The sequence below is a fragment of the Lepidochelys olivacea genome (genome assembly GCF_965140295.1).
Source record: "Lepidochelys olivacea isolate rLepOli2 genome assembly, chromosome: 5".
Classification (NCBI taxonomy): domain Eukaryota; kingdom Metazoa; phylum Chordata; order Testudines; family Cheloniidae; genus Lepidochelys; species Lepidochelys olivacea.
The window spans coordinates 43,035,127-43,056,941 of record NC_140415.1 but is presented as its reverse complement, the minus strand read 5'-3'; the positions used below and the strand labels follow the sequence as shown (position 1 = coordinate 43,056,941).

The following is a 21,815-nucleotide window of genomic DNA, read 5'->3' as shown; positions in this document are numbered from 1 at the left end:
GCCCTATACTATAATATACAATTATTTTCTACAGCCATGGATACACATGTAACATTTACAGAACTTTGTCCTACACTGTGACCATCAGGCAAAAAGGGCCAAATCCTCAGCTTTGCTGGGGCCACTCCACCCACTTTGATTTCCCCAGGATAGGAAAGTCATTGGGTTGTTCAGAGACACCACAATGGCTCCTGCACCAATCTCCCTTCCTGGTCCCACCAGTGGAGTCATGGCTACAGTAATGGGATTTCATGGAGGCAATTCCTGGATGCCTCAATGTCCCATAGGAGCTATTGACAGCTAGCACAGTTTAGGGCAGTCTTCAGACTGTTCTAATTTATGCCAGGGAACTAGCTTGGCACTGAGCTGGCTGAGGTAAGTATGGCACATGATACCTTTCCATTCCTCCTCCTGAAAAGCATTGAGACCATAATGTATGAAAATCATTCCTATACCAGGTATGTAAAAGAGTTTGATCCTGAGGACAGTGGCAGTTGAGAACCCTCTGATCTTGTAGGTTTGATCTGTAACTAAATAAAGGTTCCTGTGGAGCCCTGCCTCAGTCACTCTGCACCTGACAAGATTCACCATACAAGGTTGTGGGAAAAGTGGTACATCTGAGAAACCATGTGATTCAGATATGTGTGGAGGCAGAGTTAACCTTTGACTGTAAAGCCTCAAGTGTTTGTAAAGTTCAGGTAGGGAATCTCAAAGTAAGGCTAGCATTATTTTATTTGCATTCATATTCAACAAAAAATGCATGTCAAATTTGTAAAGACACTTAAATCTGAACAGAAATAGAATTGCTTGGTTACCAGCGTTACATTCATTGGTCTGGTTCAAATGGATGGGTCTGTAGTGATAACTGGGGCCTTGTGAGCCTAACTGAGGGAAAGTAGATAAAAGTTTATGAAGTATCACAATAAATTAACAATAAATGTTGATGGAAAAAGGTGCAAAAGGGAGTCAGATTAAATTAATCTAAACAAAAAGGCCTAATGATATAATTCAAGGACTGTGTTAAGATCACATCTGGTAATCAAGAAAAGTGTGGGACCAGAAATCAAGGAACCAAAATTGATGTGTTTGAAGTGAGGCCTAACAGAATAATGAGGGGGTGGGCTATTCTTCCCATTACTACTTTTTGGATTCCTCAAAAAGATTTTTTTGGGAAAGCTAGAAATAAGTGAAAGATGAAAAAACAAGCTTCTCCATCATTTCTGACCACCCACGGTCTCCTGGGACTCCAAGATCCACTGTGACACAACTGGGTCTTTTTCATCCTAATCTTGAGAGATGTCCTGACCAAAGAGAGAGAGAGACCCAGATGACACTGCCACCAGTTCTGGCTAAATTCCAAACAGCCTTCTCCTTTTGCCTTCTGTTTAATAAGAGTTGTGCAATTAGAAAGTTGGCAACCCTAAAACTAAACACCCTAGCTCCACCCCTTCCCAGAGGCCATGCCCTGCCCCCTCAGTCACTATATTCCCCCTCCTCAGTGGCTCGCGCTCCCCCACCCTCATTCACTGTCACTGGCTGGGGTATGGCAGGGGGTGAGGGCTCTGTCTCGGGGTGCAGGCTCTGCGGTGGGGTTGGGAATGAGGGGTTTGGGGTGCAGGAGGGGGCTCCAGGCTGGGGGGTGGAGAGAGGGGTTCAGGGTGTGAGGGGGGCTCTGGGCTGGGGCAGGGGGTTGGGTGCAGAGGGGGTGAGGGCTCCATCTTGGGGTGCAGGCTCTGGGCTGGGGCAAGGGATGAGGAGTTTGGGGTGCAGAAGGGGGCTCCAGGCTGGGGGTGGAGCAGAGGGGTTCAGGGTGTGGGAGGGGGCTCTGAACTGGGGCAAGGGGTTGGGGTGCAGGGAGGTGAGGGTTCCATCTGGGGATGCAGGCTCTGGGTGGGGCCTGGGGATGAGGGGTTTGGGATGCAGGAGGGGGCTCTGGGTTTGTGGGGGGCTCAGGGCTGGAGTAGGGTCTTGGAGTTGGGGTTGGGGCATGGGCTTACCTGAGGTGGCTCCCGGTCAGCAGCACAGTTTGGGGGGGGGGAGGGCTGAGGCAGGCTTTGTGCCTGTCCTGACTCCACGCTGCGCCCCGGAAGTGGCCATCAGGTCCAGCTCCTAGGCAGAGGCGTGGGAGGCGGCTCTGTGCACTGCTCTCACCTGCAGGCACCGCCCCAGTAGCTCCCATTGGCCGCGGTTCCGGGCCAATGGGAGTGCGGAGCCAGTGCTCGGGATGGGGGCAGTGAACAGAGCTGCTGGCTGCTTCTGGGGTGCACCGCAGAGCTAGGACAGGTAGGGACTAGCCTGCCTTAGCTCCGCAGCACCGCCGATAGGACTTTTAACGGCCCAGTCAGCAGTGCTGACTGGAGCCACCAGAGTCCCTTTTTGACTGGGTGTTCTGGTTGAAAATCAGACACCTGGTCACCCTAATAAGAGTCTGGTTTAGCCAGCCAAAACTGCAACAAACCCAAAGAGACAGTTAAAAGCAATGTCCTAAACAGCCCAGCACTGGTACAAGTTTGCCAGATCTTGAAGTGGCTGATAGTGTGCCTTGCCTGTATTTTTTCAGCAGTGAGATTGCAAGGAAAAGTGAGCACCAAAGACAAGCTGCATTTTCTGTCTTTGCTGTTTTCTTCTTTCCCTGTTCATATGCGGTTGTCTTGTTTTGTTTTCTAGGAAATGGGATTGGACATTAACAGCGACAACACCTGTTTTTAAAAATCTGTTTGCTATGGTACTAAGTAAGCTGAGGTGACTGAATTCCAAGCCTGAACTTTATTTAAAATTGTTTAATATTGGACAATAACAGGGTCATGTTAACACCACTAAGTCTTTGGGCCCATATATTCCACCAAAATTAATGCAAGTCTACACCTTTGAGATTGCCTTTTAAAGTTATTGTGTGTGTTCTAATTGCCCCCAAAATTTACCGGTTGTCATATTGCTGCTTTAATAAGTTATAGTTCAATAATGTTTATTTTAATGCTCTTTGCCTCAAGGGATAAAATCCTGAGATGTTTTGAAAGAACAACAACATCAACGTCCATCACAATAGAACGAAAATTCCTTTACATGAATCGTGCTGTAATTATTTGGGTATCAGCAAATTACTCCCATGAGAGCTATGTGAAAACAAAGAACATCTCCATTATACCCAGCAAGGCAGGTACAGTGCCTCTAATATGGTTCATTATTTGTATTACCATAGCATCTAAGATGCAATAGTTTGGCTAAAACTACAGTATAATTTTATTAAAGTATGGATTTTTTTGCTAAATTGTAACTCTCAGTATACACTTCTTACCACCAAATCAAATAGTTAAACCATAATTTGGACCTCTGGGGTGAAATCCCCACTCTAGTGACATACATGTGGGAAGGATTTCACACCAGGAATGTTTGCTAGACTGTAAAGGAGCAATATCCAGAAACATACATCAATACACACACACACACCCCCTTAGGCTCTTATTTTGTTTGCTGGCTTTCTGAAGACAGGGCTGGTTCAGCATCCTGTGTTTAAGGAAATCTATATAGTTAGAATCTCTGTGTGTTGAGAGACCTTTTCCAGGTTTCGGTCTGTTTCTTGACCAACTAAGAGTATGTCTACACTTTAAGAAAACGGGGGGCGGGGACAAGCCATGGCAGGGAGTCTGAGGTCAGATCTACAAACTCTGCTCACACTACAGTGCTTAAAAATGGCAGTGTAGACATTCTTGCTCAGGCTTAGAGACCCATCCTCCTTGCTGGGTTTCAGACGCCCAGAGGGAACATCTATACTGCTATTTGTAATGTTGTACTGCCTGCACAAGTCTGTAGACCCAGGTTCTGAGTGTCACTACAGTGGCTTATTTGGGGGGAGGGGGAGTGTAAACCTACCCATTGGGTAAGACCAAATCTGATTCAGGTTTGAGCTCAAGTCCCCCATCCATCCACACACAAATCAGTCTGACTTGGATCAGCAAACTTTCAGGACCTGGGTCCTACAACCCTGCTATAGGGCTCGGTCAGAGCCAGAGTATCACTCTGACTGTAGTCCAAGCCCTGCCATTTTGCAATATTGACTCAGCTCAAACGGTAGACCCAAGTCAGACAGTCTATGTAGTGCAATATGGACACATTAACACAGCTGAGACCTGGGCCCAGCAGTTGTAAGTCCAGGTTTACAATGCAGTGTCCATGCTCAGGTGTAGGCTTGGACACCAAGCCTGGATCCCACAGACCTGGGTTAACAATGCAGCGTAGACATACTTAAGTTAGTTACACAATAATTTTATATAAAAGGAACTACCTGATTACAAATGAGATGTCAAGTCCTGTTCTTCTGATTAGGTGTTTATAGTGCAATTCACCATGGTATCCAAAATATTGATCTAATCCTCAAGCGCTGCCCAAAGACTGAGTGAGACTTTGGTCATGGGCTCTTCTAGGAGACATGGGATTGGAGGTGGAGGGAGAACAGAGTCCTCACTACTACAGCACCCTACCAGAACCAATGCACAGCCGCTACTCTAGCCTCTGGTGGGGGTCTTTGGCCACTTTACATGTGTTAGGTTATGTCTACACTTTGAGCTGGAGATGTGATTCTCAGCTTGAGGAGACATACCTATGCTAGCTCTCAGTGAGCTAGCACGCTAAAAATAGACAGTAGCCCTGACAGTGAGAGTGGTGGGAGGTGCTGAGTTCATGCCTGTCAGAGATGCTAGATATGTAGTCTGAGCAGCTAACCCTTATCGCCACTTGCGCTACTGCAACTACATTCTATTTTTAGTGTGCTAGCTAGCTCAGGTACTTCTGCTGGAGCTGGAATCACACCCCCAGCTCAAAGTGTAGCCATAACCTTAGAGAAAAAACAACAAGTAGTCCTTGTGGCTCCCTAGAGACTAACAAATTTATTTGGGCATAAGCTTTCGTGGGCTAGAACCCACTTCATCAGATGCATAGAGTAGAAAATACAGTAGCAGATATATACACACACAGAGTACATGAAAAGATGGGAGTTGCCTTATCAAGTGGGAGGGTCAGTCTAACGAGACAATTCAATTAACAGAAGAATACCAAGGGAGGAAAAATCACTTCTGTAGTGGTAATGAGGGTGGCCCATTTCAAACAGTTGACAAGAAGGTGTGAGTAACAGTTTGGGGAAATTAGTATGGTAAAATCAGTTTTTGTAATGGCCCATTCATTCCCAGTCTTTATTCAGGCCTAACTTGATGGTGTCCAGTTTGCAAATTAATTCCAATTCTGCAGTTTCACTTTGGAGTCTGTTTTTGAAGTTTTTTTGTTGAAGAATTGCCACTTTTAAGCCTATTATTGGTAACCAGGGAGGTTGAATTGTTCTCCTACTGGTTTTTTAATGTTTTAATTCCTGGTGTCAGATTCATGTCCATTTATTCTTTTAAGTAGAGACTGTCCGGTTTGGCCAATGTACATGGCAGAGGCCATTGCTGGCACATGATGGCATATGAAAAAGAAACTGTACTTGAAATTACACCTCTGACATACCCATAAAATACAGAAGCAATCAGAGTTCAGGATAGTCTTTTTAAACAGCATTATTGCTGGTACTGTCAACATTTTAATTTGAGGATTGTGCCACTCATGCTGACTTTGAATGGTATCTGATACCACAAATTCTCATTGAAATCAACTGGACTACCTGCAGAGAAAGATCTTACTCTCACTGAGTAAATGTGGCAGACCTGGGCCTTTGTCTCATACTGCAAAATTTCACTAATGAATTCTTTCTCCATTTTGAAGATTGAAAATTGACATATTTAGTACTGAACAAACAGAAGGGAGAAAAAAATGTATTTATCATTGGTTTCCTCCTGTGTGTGTATGTGTTTACGGCTTCTGCATTGTTCATTTTAGAGAAGTGTGCTATACACTCCATACGTGCTCACCAGTTATCAAACAGATTAATAATTAAGTGGGATGCACCAAAAAAGTCTATGCAATATGAACTGCAATATAAAGAAGCACGTCCAGCAGCCTCACAATGGATATTGGTGAGTAAATGAAGATTGATATCAATTTAAAAGCTTCAGCTGAAGTATTACTGGTTCTACGATACACAGCACTGTTCTGACAAGACAAAAAAATACTCCTGTTAACCACCATTTAAGTTCTGTTAAGATGTTCCAGGCAGTGGGACAGATCCTGAGCTAGTGTCAATCAGAATAGATCTGTTGACATTAATGAAGCCATGGTGAATTACATCAAGTGAGCCTCTGACCATACATTGGTTTCAGAATAGCAGCCGTGTTAGTCTGTATCCGCAAAAAGAACAGGAGTACTTGTGGCACCTTAGAGACTAACAGATGTATTGGAGCATAAGCTTTCATGGGCTACAGAATGGCTAATTTCAGCTTGACAAAAAAGTGCCAAATGTTGCACCCTCTGCTCATGCTTAACCCCCACCTCTTACACACACATTACATTTTTAAGCTGGTGCTCAACGAATCAGATACACAAGGCATTTTCAGTACTAATGCAAAAGCTAGCTTAGCATTTTGAGCATTCATAACTCTTATTAAAAATCAATCTCAGTTGCACAAGTGGCTTGAGGGTTTTGAATGTATTATCTCACCTCTTCCATGTGCCTCAGCTTCAACTCCAAAGAAAGTGGAAAGTCTCTAAATCTTTCCATTATTCTGTATTTTTCCCCAGATCAACTTTATTAATAGAAATATGTTACAGGACAAAATATTGTCTCCTAAAAATGCTTCTGCTCACTGTCTTAGCACTAGAGCAAGAGCTAGCCACCTAATTGCTTTTATTCATAATTATCACAAATATTTTCATGGCAATAAAAACTTATATGGAGAGTAGTAAGGAGACTTTAGGCCCAAATTTTCAAAAGTGCATCTCTGCCAACTATGTACATTGCCTGTGTGATCACTGTAATTGTGCAAGCTACTATTAACTCCATACACAAATTAGCATTGAGGCACTAAGTATGTGCATACAGTTTTGAAAATTTTTGAGCCCAATGTGCATTTCTAATATTTCATTTTACCTCAATTTCCAGCTCTTTTGAGCTCCTAAATGAAGCCCCAACTCAGTAAAGCTCCTAAGCTTGTGTTTAAATCCATCCCTGGTCACAAAAGTACTTAAGCTTATGCTTCACTTTCAGTACATGCTTCAGTCCTACTGAAGTCAATGGGACATAAGCACAAGCTTAACTTTAAACATGCGCTTAAGTGCCCTTCTTGACTCAGGATACTTTTCTGTAATGGGACTGAGTGTCTAATGGCTTTGTTAGGGCCCAATCCCTCAAAGTGCTTAGGTATGTAAGTCCCAGACTTATGCTCCACTGCAATCCACAAAACTCCCACCAAACCCCCTAGGTGTCTACACTCACTCAAGTACCCTAGGTGCTCTCTGACTCTGAGCATACACAATGCTACCTCACTCACGGTGTCTGAATGCCCATCTCCTGCCCATGCCCCAGACCGATCTGCAAACCGGGGGAAGATAGGTGCTCCTCCTACGTCATGCACAGGGCCCAATCCAATAGGCATGCTCAGAGGCTGCCTACTGGATCAGGTCCTATTCAATATCTGGCATCCTGTTGGAGCTGGGAAACTGGACCCTGGGACTTCCCAGGTCGATGACCTCACCACTGAACTATACAGTCATTCAGTCTCTCTCTCTCTTTCTGGCCCAGTGATTGTTCCACTGTGAATAAATACTTAAGTAGTCATTGGGCCAGAAAGAGAGAGAATGAATGTTTCTGTAATTTAGAGTCCAGTCCTCCTGTTCCAGTCACTAGTTAGTTATACACAGTAGAACACTTTCACCAGAAGAAAGTAGGAAGCACTGTGTCAGAATATCCCATAAGCTCAGTGGGTAGAGCACTTTTCTGAGAGATGGGAGAACCCTGTTCAAATTCTATCCCCCACTCAGGCAGAGGGGAAAATGGAACTCACATCCCAGGTGAGTGATCTAACCATTGGACACTACCGCCTCCAGCCATTTTGTGAGGAACAAGTCAGGCTCCTAAATCTGTCCCAAAACAAATGACTTAGACACCTAAGCCACCTGACTCCAGAAGAGGAGTTCCTGTTCATGGATTACTGGCAGAGATAGGGGTCTCCCTGCAGCCTCAGAGAGAGAGATGGTGCTTAGGACACTGCCCTCTTGATGGCATCTTCTATTGGATAGCGTAGGCGGTTCCCTGCCTTGTGTGCTGGCTTTTGGCTTGCATTCTAAGGCACCTCTCTTCCCCATTAGTTATACAGGGAGCCCAGGTGCCTAACTCAGGCTTTTGTGGATCACAGTGTTGTTCCTGTGATTTTCTAAGTGCCTAAAAGTTAGGTGCAATGATGTTTAGCATTGCAATACCTACTTCCCTTTGTGGCTCTGGGCCTTAGTGTGTCATGTGTATTGGTGAATACCCTTAACTTCCATTGAAATTGAAGAACAGGGCCCTTAGAAAGGAGAGCAATGATTACAGAGTATAACATTATTAAAAGGGAACTTTAGTTTAATGATGCCAAATATGTTTGTTGGCAGGTGCCCACAGCAAACGATGCTGTCAATGTGACTGTCTCCAATTTAAACAGCACATCTTCATATGTTATTCAGCTCAGATGCATACCCAGCGAGGATCACCACTGTGTTTGTGTTTGGAGTAAAGAGATTTTAGTACCTCATAGTAAGTGGCATTTCATTTGGTTGTTCTGGTTTTTCTGGTTGTTCTGGTGATTGATATAAATAAATCAGTTGTTGCATAAAGTTATATTGTATTTATAGATTGGAAAATATTAAAATCAAATGATGAGATTGGGTTTCCCCATCCTTCTCTTCTCTAGAGCTAATTGACAAGCCAACAATTTCAGCTAATGAAACCATAGAAATCAATCCGGGAAGAATAAGTATTTTTCTTCAGTGGCAGGTAATGTATTTGTTGTTGTTATTATTATGGATATAGCAAAAAAGTTAATCATTTTGGGCAAAACAGGATTTTGTTCATTATGTTGAAATGTCAGCAAATATTCTTATGCAAGCAAAACTATATTTGAGTATTGCAATGTTGTGCACCTTTGCAACAGCAATTCCTAGCACTATATATATAAATGTGTTATGGACATGGTCTTAGAGAAGAGAGAGCAAAACCCCTTTGTAAACTTACAAAATGATTGATGCAGCAACATCTGAACTCTGGACCTTGGCCTAAATGAAGCATCTTTCCATTCTACACTAAGTATTTTTAGGAGCTGGATTCTCAAGTCTCTCTCTCACCATCACCCTCACACTTCATCTTGAAAGATTCCCTTAGGCAGAGACACCTGAGGCTGTAGAGCTAAAATACTCTCTTTGTCTTACATATTCATAAGCTGTCATCTTATTCTCAAATGGGACTAAAGCTTTTGAAAGAGCCCCACTCTAGGAATCTGAAAGCACCTTCCAAGTTTATTTATTCAAAAATCTAGATACAGCATAGGTTATGAGGCTCTTGCTGACAAAAGAGTGCTCTATTCACCATGCAGAGTGCTGCATATTCACCACAAAGACATTAAAAGTTCAGAAGCTGAGATCTGGAAGTGTGCCTTCTTCCACAATGGACATCATGATCATCAATTGACTGACTACTGTACATCAGCCATTTTTGCTGAATTAATGATGTGAAGGTTTCCTGACAAAGTGAGCACATAAAAAATGTGAGGGCAGTAAATCCAACAACCTTGAGTTCACTGCCTGTGGGCTAGCAGGACATTTTGATGAGCAAGGAGCTATTGTAGACTTCAAGGCTTGTGGTCTTCATGTAAAGACTATCTATCTAAAACCAGAGGGGAAAAGAGGGCTTCTAATTCTAGATCAAAGAGGGTTGCCATGAGTGAAGCCAAGAGTCCAAGTCAGAATCAACAAAGACACCCATATCTGTATGTGAAGGAATCTATCAAAAGGGACATTTTGCAACAATCTGCTTTAAAAAAAAAAAAAGAAAGAAACTTCTTAGGAAGTTACCCCTCTTACCAGCAGGTGATGAATCTAAACTAGAAATAAAATTGTTCCTTTTACAGTAATGTCTTAAATTGTACATACTAATTCCAATATCAAGTTGAAGGAAGAAATCATCTTTAGACTGAGAGCTTGAGTTAGATCTTATGTAATTGTTTCATCTGATCCCATCTTCTACAAAATTGAAGGCCTTTTGTGCACTTTAGTCCAATTCAAATCAAGAGGGATGCACTTAAGTGCATGCTTTCCTGACTTGGAGCCTAAATCACTTTAAAGATACACAATAGTATAAGAGTAGCTGGGATGCACGTCCGAGTCTTTAATACTTATAAAATGTTAAAGAAAAAAAATGTAGACTCAGCTGTTTACACAGTATTGGAGCAGAGACCAGTTTGTGACACAAGACTATAGTATCTAGTACTAGTGTCTGGATGCTTAAGATACATTTGCTTTGCTCAGTGCTCACCTTAGAATCCTAGAATATCGGGGTTGGAAGGAACCGCAGGAGGTCATCTAGTCCAACCCCCTGCTCAAAGCAGGGCCAATCCCCAACTAAATCACCCCTGCCAGGGCTTTGTCAAGCCTGACCTTAAAAACCTCTACAGAAGGAGATTCCACCACCTCCTTAGGTAACCCATTCCAGTGCTTCACCACCCTCCTAGTGAAAAAGTTTGTCCTAATATCCAACCTAAACCTCCCCTACTGCAACTTGAGACCATTACTCCTCGTTCTGTCATCTGCTACCACTGAGAACAGTCTAGATCCATCCTCTTTGAAATCCCCTTTGAGGTAGTTGAAAGCAGCTATCAAATCCCACCTCATTCTTCTCTTCTGCAGACTAAACAATCCCAGTTCCCACAGCTTCTCCTTATAAGTCATGTGCTCCAGCCCCTTAATCATTTTTGTTACCCTTCGCTGGATGCTTTCCAGTTTTTCCACATCCTTCTTGTAGTGTGGGGCCCAAAACTGGACACAGTACTCCAGATGAGGCCTCACCAATTTCAAATAGAGGGGAATGATCACGTCCCTCGATCTGCTGGCAATGCCCCTACTTATACAGTCCAAAATGCTGTTAGCCTTCTTGGCAACAAGGGCATACTGTTGACTCATATCCAGCTTCTTGTCCACTGTCCACTTGTCCCTAGGTCCTTTTCTGCAGAACTGCTGCCTAGCCATTGGTCCCTAGTCTGTAGCAGTGCATGGGATTCTTCCGTCCTAAGTGCAGGACTCTGCACTTGTCCTTGTTGAACCTCATCAGATTTCTTTTGGCCCAATCCTTTAATTTGTCTAGGTCCCTCTGTCCTATCCTATCCCTACCACTCCTCCCAGTTTAGTGTCATGTGCAAACTTGCTGAGGGTGCAGTCCATGCCATCCTCCAGATCATTAATTGTTCTTTTGAGCATTGCTCTGCTCTGTTACCATACTAAACAAACTTAATATCAGTAGGTAAGGACACCATTCTGCTGTAGCAGTTTAATTACCAGTCCCCTCTTCCTCACAAGATAGTTCAAAATGCCCTGTAGAATCTAGGGGATTAAGATTTTCAAAGGCATACATGGCAGTTAAGCACCTAACTCTCACTGACTTTCAGGCTCCTAATAAATAGGGGCACATTCTGAGTGCAGCGTACAAAGTATTTAAGCTGCTTCATCCTCATTAGTGTTTACTGGATTTGCACAGGTAAGAACTCAATTCATCATCACTACTCCCATAACCGTATTGGTCATTGGGACACCATCACTGATGAGGAACCAACCAATTGCCTCCACCCCTGATGATTGTGTGTCAGTGCTTGAGTCTCTGCAAAGCCCATTTCTGTTCACTGTTTTACGTTGTCAATCCATCTCTTCTTCTCTTCCCCTCTACTTCTCTTCCCCTCTACTGTCCCTTGGAGGATGATCTTGGATAGGCCAGATGATCTTGTTACATGGCCGTACCACTTCAGCTTGAGCTTCTTCATGGTCATCAGAAGGTCTTCATATGACCCAGCACATTGGGTGATGATATTGCAGACCTCTTCATTAGTGCCGTGTTCAAAGTACAAGATGCCCAGGATTTTATGGAAGTATCTCATCTCTACTCCTGTATTTTCCATTCAGGTTCTGCCGTAAGGGTCCATGTCTCACACATATACAGAAAAATGGAGATGACCAGTGCGTGCAGCACTTTCAGTTTGGATTCCAAAGAGATGTTCTTATTTCTCCAAATTGGCTTTAGCTTTCCCACTGCTGCTGCTGTCTGTGCAGTTCTTGCCAGAATTTCTGCCTTTGATCCTTCATCAGTGATGACTGCCCCCAAATACTTGAACTGTTTCACTGGCTCCAGTTCTTGTCCACTGACAGTGATATGTGAGCTGATCCCATCACATTTGTTTGTCTTCAGCTTGGTTTTCTCTGCACTGATTTCCATGCCGTATTTTGTGGAACCCAGTTAAGCAAAGCATTTAAGCACAGGATTATGTGCTATATATTTAAATAATTTTAAGCAAATGCTTAAGTCCCAAGAACATGCTTAAGTGCTTTGTTAAATCATTTCTTAAATCTCCAATCACAGCACTAAATTTATCTCCTTTTAACAATCAATGTGAAAACACCAGGAAGATTTGTTTATACATAATTTCGTGTGTGTGTTTTGGCTTACAATTTTTTGTAACTGTTCTAATTTTATTAAGAAAGGGATTGATATTTGATTGTTCAGTAATAATCTTTTTTCTATTAGATAACACAAAGCAGGAATGTCATTGGATACTATATTAATATTGAAAGAATACCCAACAGTTGCAATGATCGATTCGAACGCATCAACGTAACGGAGAGAAGAGTGCATCTGAATCTCTCCATGGCTTATTATCGGTTTAATATTTCTGCCTATAATGAAGCAGGAGAATCTCCACAGAGCACTTATGTTGTCCCAGATTTCACCGCAACAGGTACTTTATCCAGTTGGTGAAGAAACTACACACATATTCTTTTGTTGGCAATGTTGCCTTGTGATAGCAACAGTTTGGGGATGAAAAGGATCTTATTGTTCCTCTTTATTCTTTTCTTTAAACCCGCACCAGATTAAGGACTCATGTGAAAACTGGACAAAAAGAACAGTTTTATGGAGCTCTGTCAGAACACAACATGTTATCTCATGTGGTCACTATATGTCACTATCTATTGTGAAGAATAAAGTTATTCATATCAAATTAATGGCTGTAGGAGGTATTCAAACTGAATTCTGTGTGAGCTGACCCAAACCAAGAAATCTGAAAAATAAACTGGAAACCTGAGAGAACAGCTACATTTATATCAGCTAGGCCATTGGATTAACTAATTACTAGCAGACTAATTTTACTGTGCATTACAAACACGCTTTTTAGTATGAGGTGGTTATAGCTGCATATGACCTGCCAGGTGAATATTTACAATTAAAGGTCACGATGATCTACTGCTATTCCATTCTCTCTTTATCTTATGTTGTCTTCTGGCAAGTTGCATGAGGGCACAAATTTCCAACATGAAACTAATACGATGGTAAGAACAAAATTAAGAGAGGATGGGGAGGTCCTTCCAAAAATTAGAGGGCTTCTAAGAAATCCAGGAAATATAATTGCCATAGTACAATTTCCATGCTTTGCTAGACACTTGCTTGTATATCTGCATTCATAGTTAAAATCAGTGTTCCCATGGGCTGGCACCAGTTGCTCATTTCTCCCATGGGACATGTATTGTTGTAAGGTAGGATTTCCTATGGCCTGATACTGTGAGTAACAATCAGCATCTGGGTACCGCTGACACTCTCCAGCTGATGTGTCTGCAGTTAATGTTTCATACCGTCTCCTATCCACCCACTGCCACTGAGGAATATAGTATCCACCCCTTCAATCTTTTTTGACTAATCCTACTGATAGTCAATGGTTTACCGAGTCTGCTCACTTAAGCATCACGATTTTCCTTACACATTTATTTTCAACTCTAGCTGTAGTTTTATCCTTTGTTTTCCCTAATGTGCCTATGGTCTTGAACATCAATAAAAGCATTACTATGATGATATAGGCATTCAGTTTGTTTCTCATGACCTTTTCTGAGATCAAGTTTTCCTCAGCTAGTTTTGTCACTCTTTAATTCTTCCTTATAGCCACTCTCTACTGTTTTTCAAATAGAGAGCTCCATTTCATCTTCTATCAGCCACTGACTTATAAGTTGCCAGTCTTCCTTCTTAGTCTTGCCAATTTTGATTATTAATAGATGACACGATCTAGTGTTGGTTGGGAATTTTTAGATGAAATGGTTTTTTTCAGTCAGAAAACACTGATTTGTCAAAACCAAGACTTTTAGCAGAAATGTATCAATTCAAATGAAGCTTTTGTTTGGAAAGTTTCTCAGGCCCTGAATGGAATTTCTAGGAAAAACCAGGGAAAGAGAGACAGACACTCAGGTTCAAATCCCCGCTCTGCCTAATTTGGAGCAGGGGCTTGAATGTGGGGATCCCACATCCCAGGTGAGAGTGTCCTAACCACCAGAACTTTGGGTATTCTGGGGTGGAGGAGCCCAACTCTTTCCTGTTGGAGCGATTCCAATTTGTATAGATAATTAAATATTAATTGGATGAGAGAGAGAGACTGACTCTAGCCTGGTGTTTAGAACACTCACTTGGAAGCACCAGTCCCTGCTCCCTCTAACTTGGTGCCCTAATTACCAAGCTAGAGTCGTCTCTGTCTGGTTTTTCACAGAGTTTCAAAACTTCTCTGGTTCTCCCAGACACAAAACTAAATGCTAAAACCCCAGCTTTTCTTGTGAAATGGAATTCTCATTTTCTACCCAGCCCTACTATTGTCAGACTTTACATAAGGAAGAATACCACAAAAACATCTTATTTCCCTGAATCTGAAGCCCAGCATGACTGTCTCCCCCAGTCAGAAATGTTTCACATAGCAGCACTACATATGACTTTCCTGGGGGGAGGACTCCAGTTGAGTAAGGTGAGGTGCTCCCCCTTCCCAAGGTTTGAATGTTCTCTTCCCCCTTTGTAGTAAAGGCCATGTCCAGAAATCAAATGTGGATCTTCACTAAGGCAGTGCAAAGCACTAGACTAGCTTGAAACTTTTTATGAACTACATTGTTACTAGTGATCAGAGTTCATTAAGCCTTACTACCCACATAGTCGCTATGACTTGTCACAGGATGCTGACTTCACAGTGAAATTTTTAAAAAATATTTGCTTTCCTATGCATTGATCTATAAAATATTTTGTTTTGCCCCAGTTTTGCCTGGACAAATCACTGCCATACCACAGGAAAACAACACTGTTGTCACCTGGACTCCAGAATATATTCCAAAGTGTTTTGTGGTTGATTGGGGCACTGGTAAAGAAGATATGCACATGAAAATAATAACTAAGCCCATGGGAAATTTCACACTAGGTAACAATTCAACTTTTTTTCATGGATTGTCCAATTATTTTATGGGAAACATGCCTCTTTCTTTCGCTTGCAGTTTTAAAAACCATGAGACAGCCAAAGATCCTTCCTCACACCTCTACTCTTCTTTGTTCTGTGTATATGGGGGAGGGGGAGGGGAATTGAAGTACATGGGAGTTTCAGTCCTCTCTGGGAAGCCTACTGGTCGTGGTCAGTGAAGAAATGCAGCTATAAAAACACAGATTGTTTGTGCTATCCCCCTCCCCCAAATCCAGGATAGAGGCTTATATGCTGCAGCATAACAAGAGTGACAACATTTTGCCCTCCCAGGTAAACTTCACTTACATGACAGACAGCTGTGTCACAGGCTGCCCAGTAGATGACATTTCATCCCTTTCCCCTGAACTTGTCCTTGTAAAGTCGCAACAACAAAACAAATCTTGTTATGCAGCATATCTGAGTTATGTGCAAAGAGCTTCTGTTCAGGAAGATTTTACAGGACTTGCATTCTGCATATTGATTGAGATCATACAAGTGACTGGCAAAGAGCAATCAGGATTAATGTCAATGTACATTGGAGACATTTGATCTGAGGGTCACAATTGAAATGTTATCAATAATTCATCCACTATTTTAATGGATCCTCTTTTTACGTGTGCAACCCCTGGTTGCATCCAGTTTAAGTTCCCAGACAGGAAAAAAAAAATCCATGCTTGAGCCAAGAGACCTTGAGCTTTCCTGCTTTCTACCCTGTAGCTCCATCTGTGCAACAGAGGCAGACTAGAAACCAATTTGGCATACTTTACAAACAACGTTGTATATTAATATTTGTCATTTTAATTATAAAAAAAATCCAATGTACAGGTTGTATGAGGATGGTCTAGGAAGCTACCTGGAAAACGTGTACATTTGGACTCTTAACATGAAGACCTGGAATTTGTTAGACTATATTTGGGGAGTTATACAGAAAATCTGAAAGTTCCCTCCTCTTACTTATCTGTTCAGCAAATACTGATTCCAACGTGATTGTTTTCCAGACCATTTACAACCATATAAATTGTACAAAATAATGGTGCATGCATCTGACATATGTGAATGTGAAAGTTTCATGAGACATGAGAGGACATTTGGAGTGACCCACTTCTACTCAGTTCAAGGAGGTATTTCCTAGAAAATCTTCATTCCCCCCCTTGCCCCGTTTGTTCCCTTCCACTTTTTCTCCTATTTCTCCACCATCAGTAATAAGGGAGCTCCACCACAACATCTTTGATGGGATGACCTAACATAACACTTATATCCACTCAGTCATGCCCCTAACTCTAAGCTGTGATGTGCTGGCTTTGTGTATGAGTGAATATGAAGTTGCTTGCTAGTGACAGGTCCAGAGATATGATGAAGTAACTATTACTATTCATAGCAGAGATGTTAAGGCAATGGAGCAGGGGTTTTGTCCCTTCTTGCAGTGTGTGATTGTGGCCAGATTCTGCTACCCTTACCCACATTGACTAGCACCTTCCTAGGTGAGTAGCCATTCATGCCAATGTGACTATGGTGAGTAAGGGTATCCTTAGAAATTGTATCTGTAGCAGATGGATGATATGTCTCTACCTTCTTTGGTATTGTTTAAGCAGGACTTTTTCCCTTCTCTGCCATTAGTTATCTGTGTGTCAGTCTGCAAACTGGGGAGATGCTTCCCATTCAGCGGTCAATTTCTATGTATGGATTAGCATGCTGCACATTGGATTATAGGCAATAGTTATCTGTATGATTTGAGTTATTTATTTTTAAATGACCTGATGCTTAAGTTCCTAGGACAGGTCCAGCTACTGTGAAAATTTCAAATATCATGAAGCATTCTGCTATTGTGAAATGGACTGAAGTACCTGCAGAAGACTGTTTGGGCTTCCTCCAGGGATACAGAATCAACTACACAGACACAATGAAGAATCTCTCTCTGGGTAGGTCACTATGTCACATTATCATAAAAGACAAGAGCAACATTTCACACATAGAGCAGTAGCAATCAGACATAATCATTGCCTACAAATTACAAGTGTTGAGCTATTTAATGCCTTTACATATAACTTTATCCACCTTTGATTTCAGTGGCAGTTGAATCTGTCACTAGATCAACTGCCAGTGAACATTTTAATATTCTAACTAGTTTAGACTAACCAGAGACTTCTAATGATTACAGGGTATGCTCTCAATTTATTATGAAATGTATCTTTAAAGATTTAGCATCAGCATCACCACAGGAGGCCAAAATTCAGATCAATTTAGGCCATGAAAGAAACACTCAACATATTTTCAATTCAGAAAAGTGTTCAAAGGTTCACAGAATTACCCTCCAGTTCAATACAATTTGTTTTAATTTACAAGTGACTAAGTTGCTGTTAAAGCTTCAGCCATTTTCATGACAGTAAAACCCACCAGGCTAAGATGCTTAAAACTCCTGCTGCTAAAAATATAGTAGCCATTTCTATTAAACACTGAAAGGAAGGATATGCTATCAGCATGTTTACCACTTAGCTTAAGGTATTGTGACAATTCACACTATTTCTGTGTTGCATTATGACTCAGCTCAGCTAGTTCCTGAAGATCTCTACTGTGGGTCAAAGATAAGCAGCAAATAAGAATCATGCATTATCGGACTGAAAATAAAATATAGTCTCAACAGTTTCCTGCTCATATTGAAAGACAGATTAAATAAGTGATCAGTTAATACCAACTCCAAAGAATATAGTTTTAAGTTTGTTCCTAAAGGCACGATATTAATTACAAAGAAAGATTTATTGATTAGTTAGAAGGTAATGAATGGTGGGCTGATTCCATTTTACCTGAGCTCATATCAGAGAAATTTACAACAGATTCTCTTTTGATTGATATCCTTGCTCTTGTCTGCAGGGGAAAGATTCCAAGCTGCAAGTTACAACACATTGAGGTTTAGATCTTTAACTTTCATAGATAGTGCAGTCTGCATATCAAGAGAGATGACAAATATTTCCTGAAAACAGTAGAAGAGCAAAATGGAAGAGCAACTGGTTTCTAGAACTCAAAAATCAGCGGATGGACATAATGGATGATCAAAAAATAATCAAAATAATCAAAACTTGGTGGATGAAATCCTGGCTTCATTGAAGTCAATGGCAAGAGTCCCATTGACTCAAAGGCAGATTTCACCCCAGGTTCCTGCTTAGAAATTTGAGTATTTTGAAAAAACAAATCCCAGGGTTGCTTGAACTTTGTCGGCAGAAAGAGTTGAAAAACTGCTGAAGTGTAGTGACAATTCAAGTCACTGCAATGTCAATTAGCCTGACAGATGATTACTGGGTTTTCCAGAAAGGAAGGATGATAAGCTTCATTTCACAGACTCTTTGCCTCACTCAGCTCTACGATCACACCTTTTGCTTTCAGGAAATAGGCTATTTTCTTTAACATTAAAACTTCCATATCAAGAGTATCTAAATGCTTGGCAGCATTCTATAACATAAAGGGCACTGTTGTATTGCTAGTGAAGTTATTCTGGTGACAGCAAAATCATCCACTGCACCTTCAGAAAGGAAATAGTTTTGAACTAAACCCAAGCAGTACAGCTGTGGATCTGAACATACAGTCTTTTCTCACACCAATACCTACCTGAATAGTACATCACTGAAGTCAAGTAAAGTGAGTGTTGCCTGATGAATGAGGATTGCTCAAGTTAGTAAAAGGCCCCCTGGTATGTTCCTTCTATCACCTGCTTTGACAGTTACCAGGCATCTACAAGCTCCTTTGAGTCATGCATTCTACATTAGGGGTCAAATTCAGGGCGTAGTCACTTAATGTAGATGTACAAGCACGCTGATTAGGCAGTAACATTCAGATAAGTCCTTATTCCGACTGTCACAACAGTAGATACCCAGGAAACTCACTTTCAGTAAGTTTCACACCCCTCTCCCCCTCCCGGTCTACAGTATATACGAGCCTACCATGGCTACCCTTTAAGGATAGCTCAAGTGGTAGAGGCTCATGCTTTTAGCACTGGAGTTCTTGGGTTAAATACCCAGGCAATTACCTATACTGGAAGTTTATGGCACACCATCTTCAAATAGCCATACACTGAGATTGCTTGTTCCAGGATCCGGATTAATTTCAAGAAGAGAGGCTACATAGTGGGTCCCAATCCCAGCATCCGCCACAGAATGCTTCCTCCTTTGGCACCAACCGTAGAAGGTCTGCAGAGTATGGTTTCCTACAGGTTTGGGATGAGGGCATGAAGTTGGGCCTCTTCTCAGCTACAGCTTTATGGGCTTGTTCCTATGTACAGCTTGAATTTGGCTCTAGTGTTGTACATTTGCTGATCCCTCACCCTCTTGTGTTGCAGCTGTTGCTGTCAATTCTTCTACCACCTGCTACCTGTTAACAGGACTTAAAGAAAAAACTGCCTATAGAGTACAGATTTCAGGAGTCACCACTGCAGGAGAAGGAGCCCAAAGTCGTTCACAGTTTTTCACTACTCTGAAATATGGTACCGTGAAGTTCTTTTTGTGACTGTGCTGTGCTGCATTGATTCACACCATAAAAATGGGTTGTGGTATTTTATTCCAAAACCTCAGCCCTGGGCAATATTAGCCATGAGTAGAACAACCTGTAAAACTGAGAGGCGGAGCTAGGAAAAGGGTGATCATGTTTACCCCTCCTTTGACTTGAAGGAGGGGTAAACATGATAGACTCCCATGAACTCTCTTCAGCAGACAAGCAATGAGGGAGGCCTATAATTTCATTCTGGTCAGTTTTTGTACGGCACAAAAAACAAACAAACAAACCCACACACCAAGGGCTTGAAGCAGACAGAAATGGGAAAGGAACTAAAATTCCCCTGCAAACATGAAATGGTTCATCATTAACTTAAACCAATTTTCATATGAGAACACTTGGATATAAATTGGCCATGAATAAATTTTATGCTGGAAGTTTAAAGAAGGTTTCTATAAACTCTCAGAAGAGTGAGGTTCAAGAACAGCCTCCCAACAGGAACAGTGGGAGGCAAACAACCTAACTAGTTTTAAGAATGATCTAGATAAATTTTAGTGGGATTTGATGGGGTTGCTTGGGAAGAGGGGGAGGCTGGGCTTGGTGGCCCAAAGAGTTCCTTTTGGGTTAGTTTTATGTTCCTAAATCTCATGCAGGACTTTAGCTGGTCAGCTGTAGATGTCAGGAAGGAATTTCTTCCTTCCCACCCATCCCTGATGTAGTCGGAGTTTTTTCCCTTCCCTTTTCTGATGCATCAGAAAAGACCATGCCCAGATGGGACTCTGGAAAAGGTGGGCTAGTGCACTGAGGCTGTGTAGAGAATTTTTTTGTACCATTCACTTGGCTGGTGGGTCTTTCTCACGTGCTCCAGATCACTGATTGCCAGATTTGGGGTCAGGAAGGAATTTTCCCCCAAGTCAGGATGGCAGGAAACTTGGGGTCAGGGGTTGTTTTGATTTGCTTTTTTGCCTTACTCTGCAGCATGGGCCACAGGTTCCTTGCTAGAATCGTCTGGATATATCTCACCAAATCTGGATATATATCTCACCAAATCAATTCCCTGCCATTGCAGGGGCCTCGGACATTGGTTCACCTCAGTCCCTTGTACTCTCTACCTGTGGCACATAATAGTTTAGTCTCCTGAGGGCTGTATTACATTAGTTTAATCTAGGTTATTGGGTTCAATATAGGGATAACTGGGTGGGTTTCCATAGCTCGTAATGTGCACGAGGTCAGACTACATGATCTGTTGGTCCCTTCTGGCCTTAAAAACTGTGACATGCTGCCGCTAAGGAATCAAGCTTGGTACAATCAGTGAGTAAAGCAAGGACACACTGTTTGTATCAGATTCTATTTGCACTAACTTTCAAATGAATGTGACCAGTTACTGACATGGCTGGTTAAAAAAAACAACAAATTTTGTTATGAGAAAAATTATGAATTTCAGAGTTTTTATTTTGAAGTGTCTATTTTTTCAAAGTTTCACAGTTTACTCATTTAAAAATATGAAAAATTATCAAAATGGCTGATGTATTGTTTACCAAAATCCATTTTTTTGGAACTGAAAAAATTTACAACTGTTTAAAAAAAATAAAATTCAGCCAACTTTATTGTAAGTGTTGTTTGTGTCCACACAAAACTTAGTTAATACTTAGTTCTAATCATGCATTGACCACATCAACAGCATATGATTATCTTCCAGTAGCCAGGTTAAAATGCTGTTGGTTTTGCTGAGTATACAGGACCCTCTACCTGCCATCTAGGTAACCAAGATGGCATGTACTTCCTTACAGCTTTGTGCTGGTGGTGGTCTTTGTTCATCTCCTCTGGGCACTCAGAAAGGGGGCAGAAAGGGGTCTCTAGCAATACTTTCCCAGAAATTGTTGATGCAAATAATGGTAGGCAGCGTAGTAGGTGTAGTTACACAGCCACGGT

The 21,815-nt window shown here is 41.8% G+C and overlaps 1 protein-coding gene across 1 annotated transcript in view; it reads left to right on the top strand.

The window, feature by feature from the left end:
* Nucleotides 1-381: 381 nt before the first annotated feature.
* LOC311521343 (interleukin-6 receptor subunit beta-like) overlaps nt 382-21,815 on the top strand; it is a gene marked incomplete at its 5' end in the record, with an annotated part of 40,768 nt that continues 19,334 nt past the window's right edge. The window contains 10 exons of the mRNA XM_084629624.1: nt 382-458; nt 2,991-3,157; nt 5,866-6,002; nt 8,512-8,653; nt 8,811-8,893; nt 12,680-12,890; nt 15,210-15,368; nt 16,403-16,525; nt 17,171-17,323; nt 19,732-19,875. Of these exons, the coding sequence (XP_084485750.1) occupies nt 382-458; nt 2,991-3,157; nt 5,866-6,002; nt 8,512-8,653; nt 8,811-8,893; nt 12,680-12,890; nt 15,210-15,368; nt 16,403-16,525; nt 17,171-17,323; nt 19,732-19,875 (1,396 nt within the window). The remainder of the gene's footprint in view (nt 459-2,990; nt 3,158-5,865; nt 6,003-8,511; nt 8,654-8,810; nt 8,894-12,679; nt 12,891-15,209; nt 15,369-16,402; nt 16,526-17,170; nt 17,324-19,731; nt 19,876-21,815) is intronic.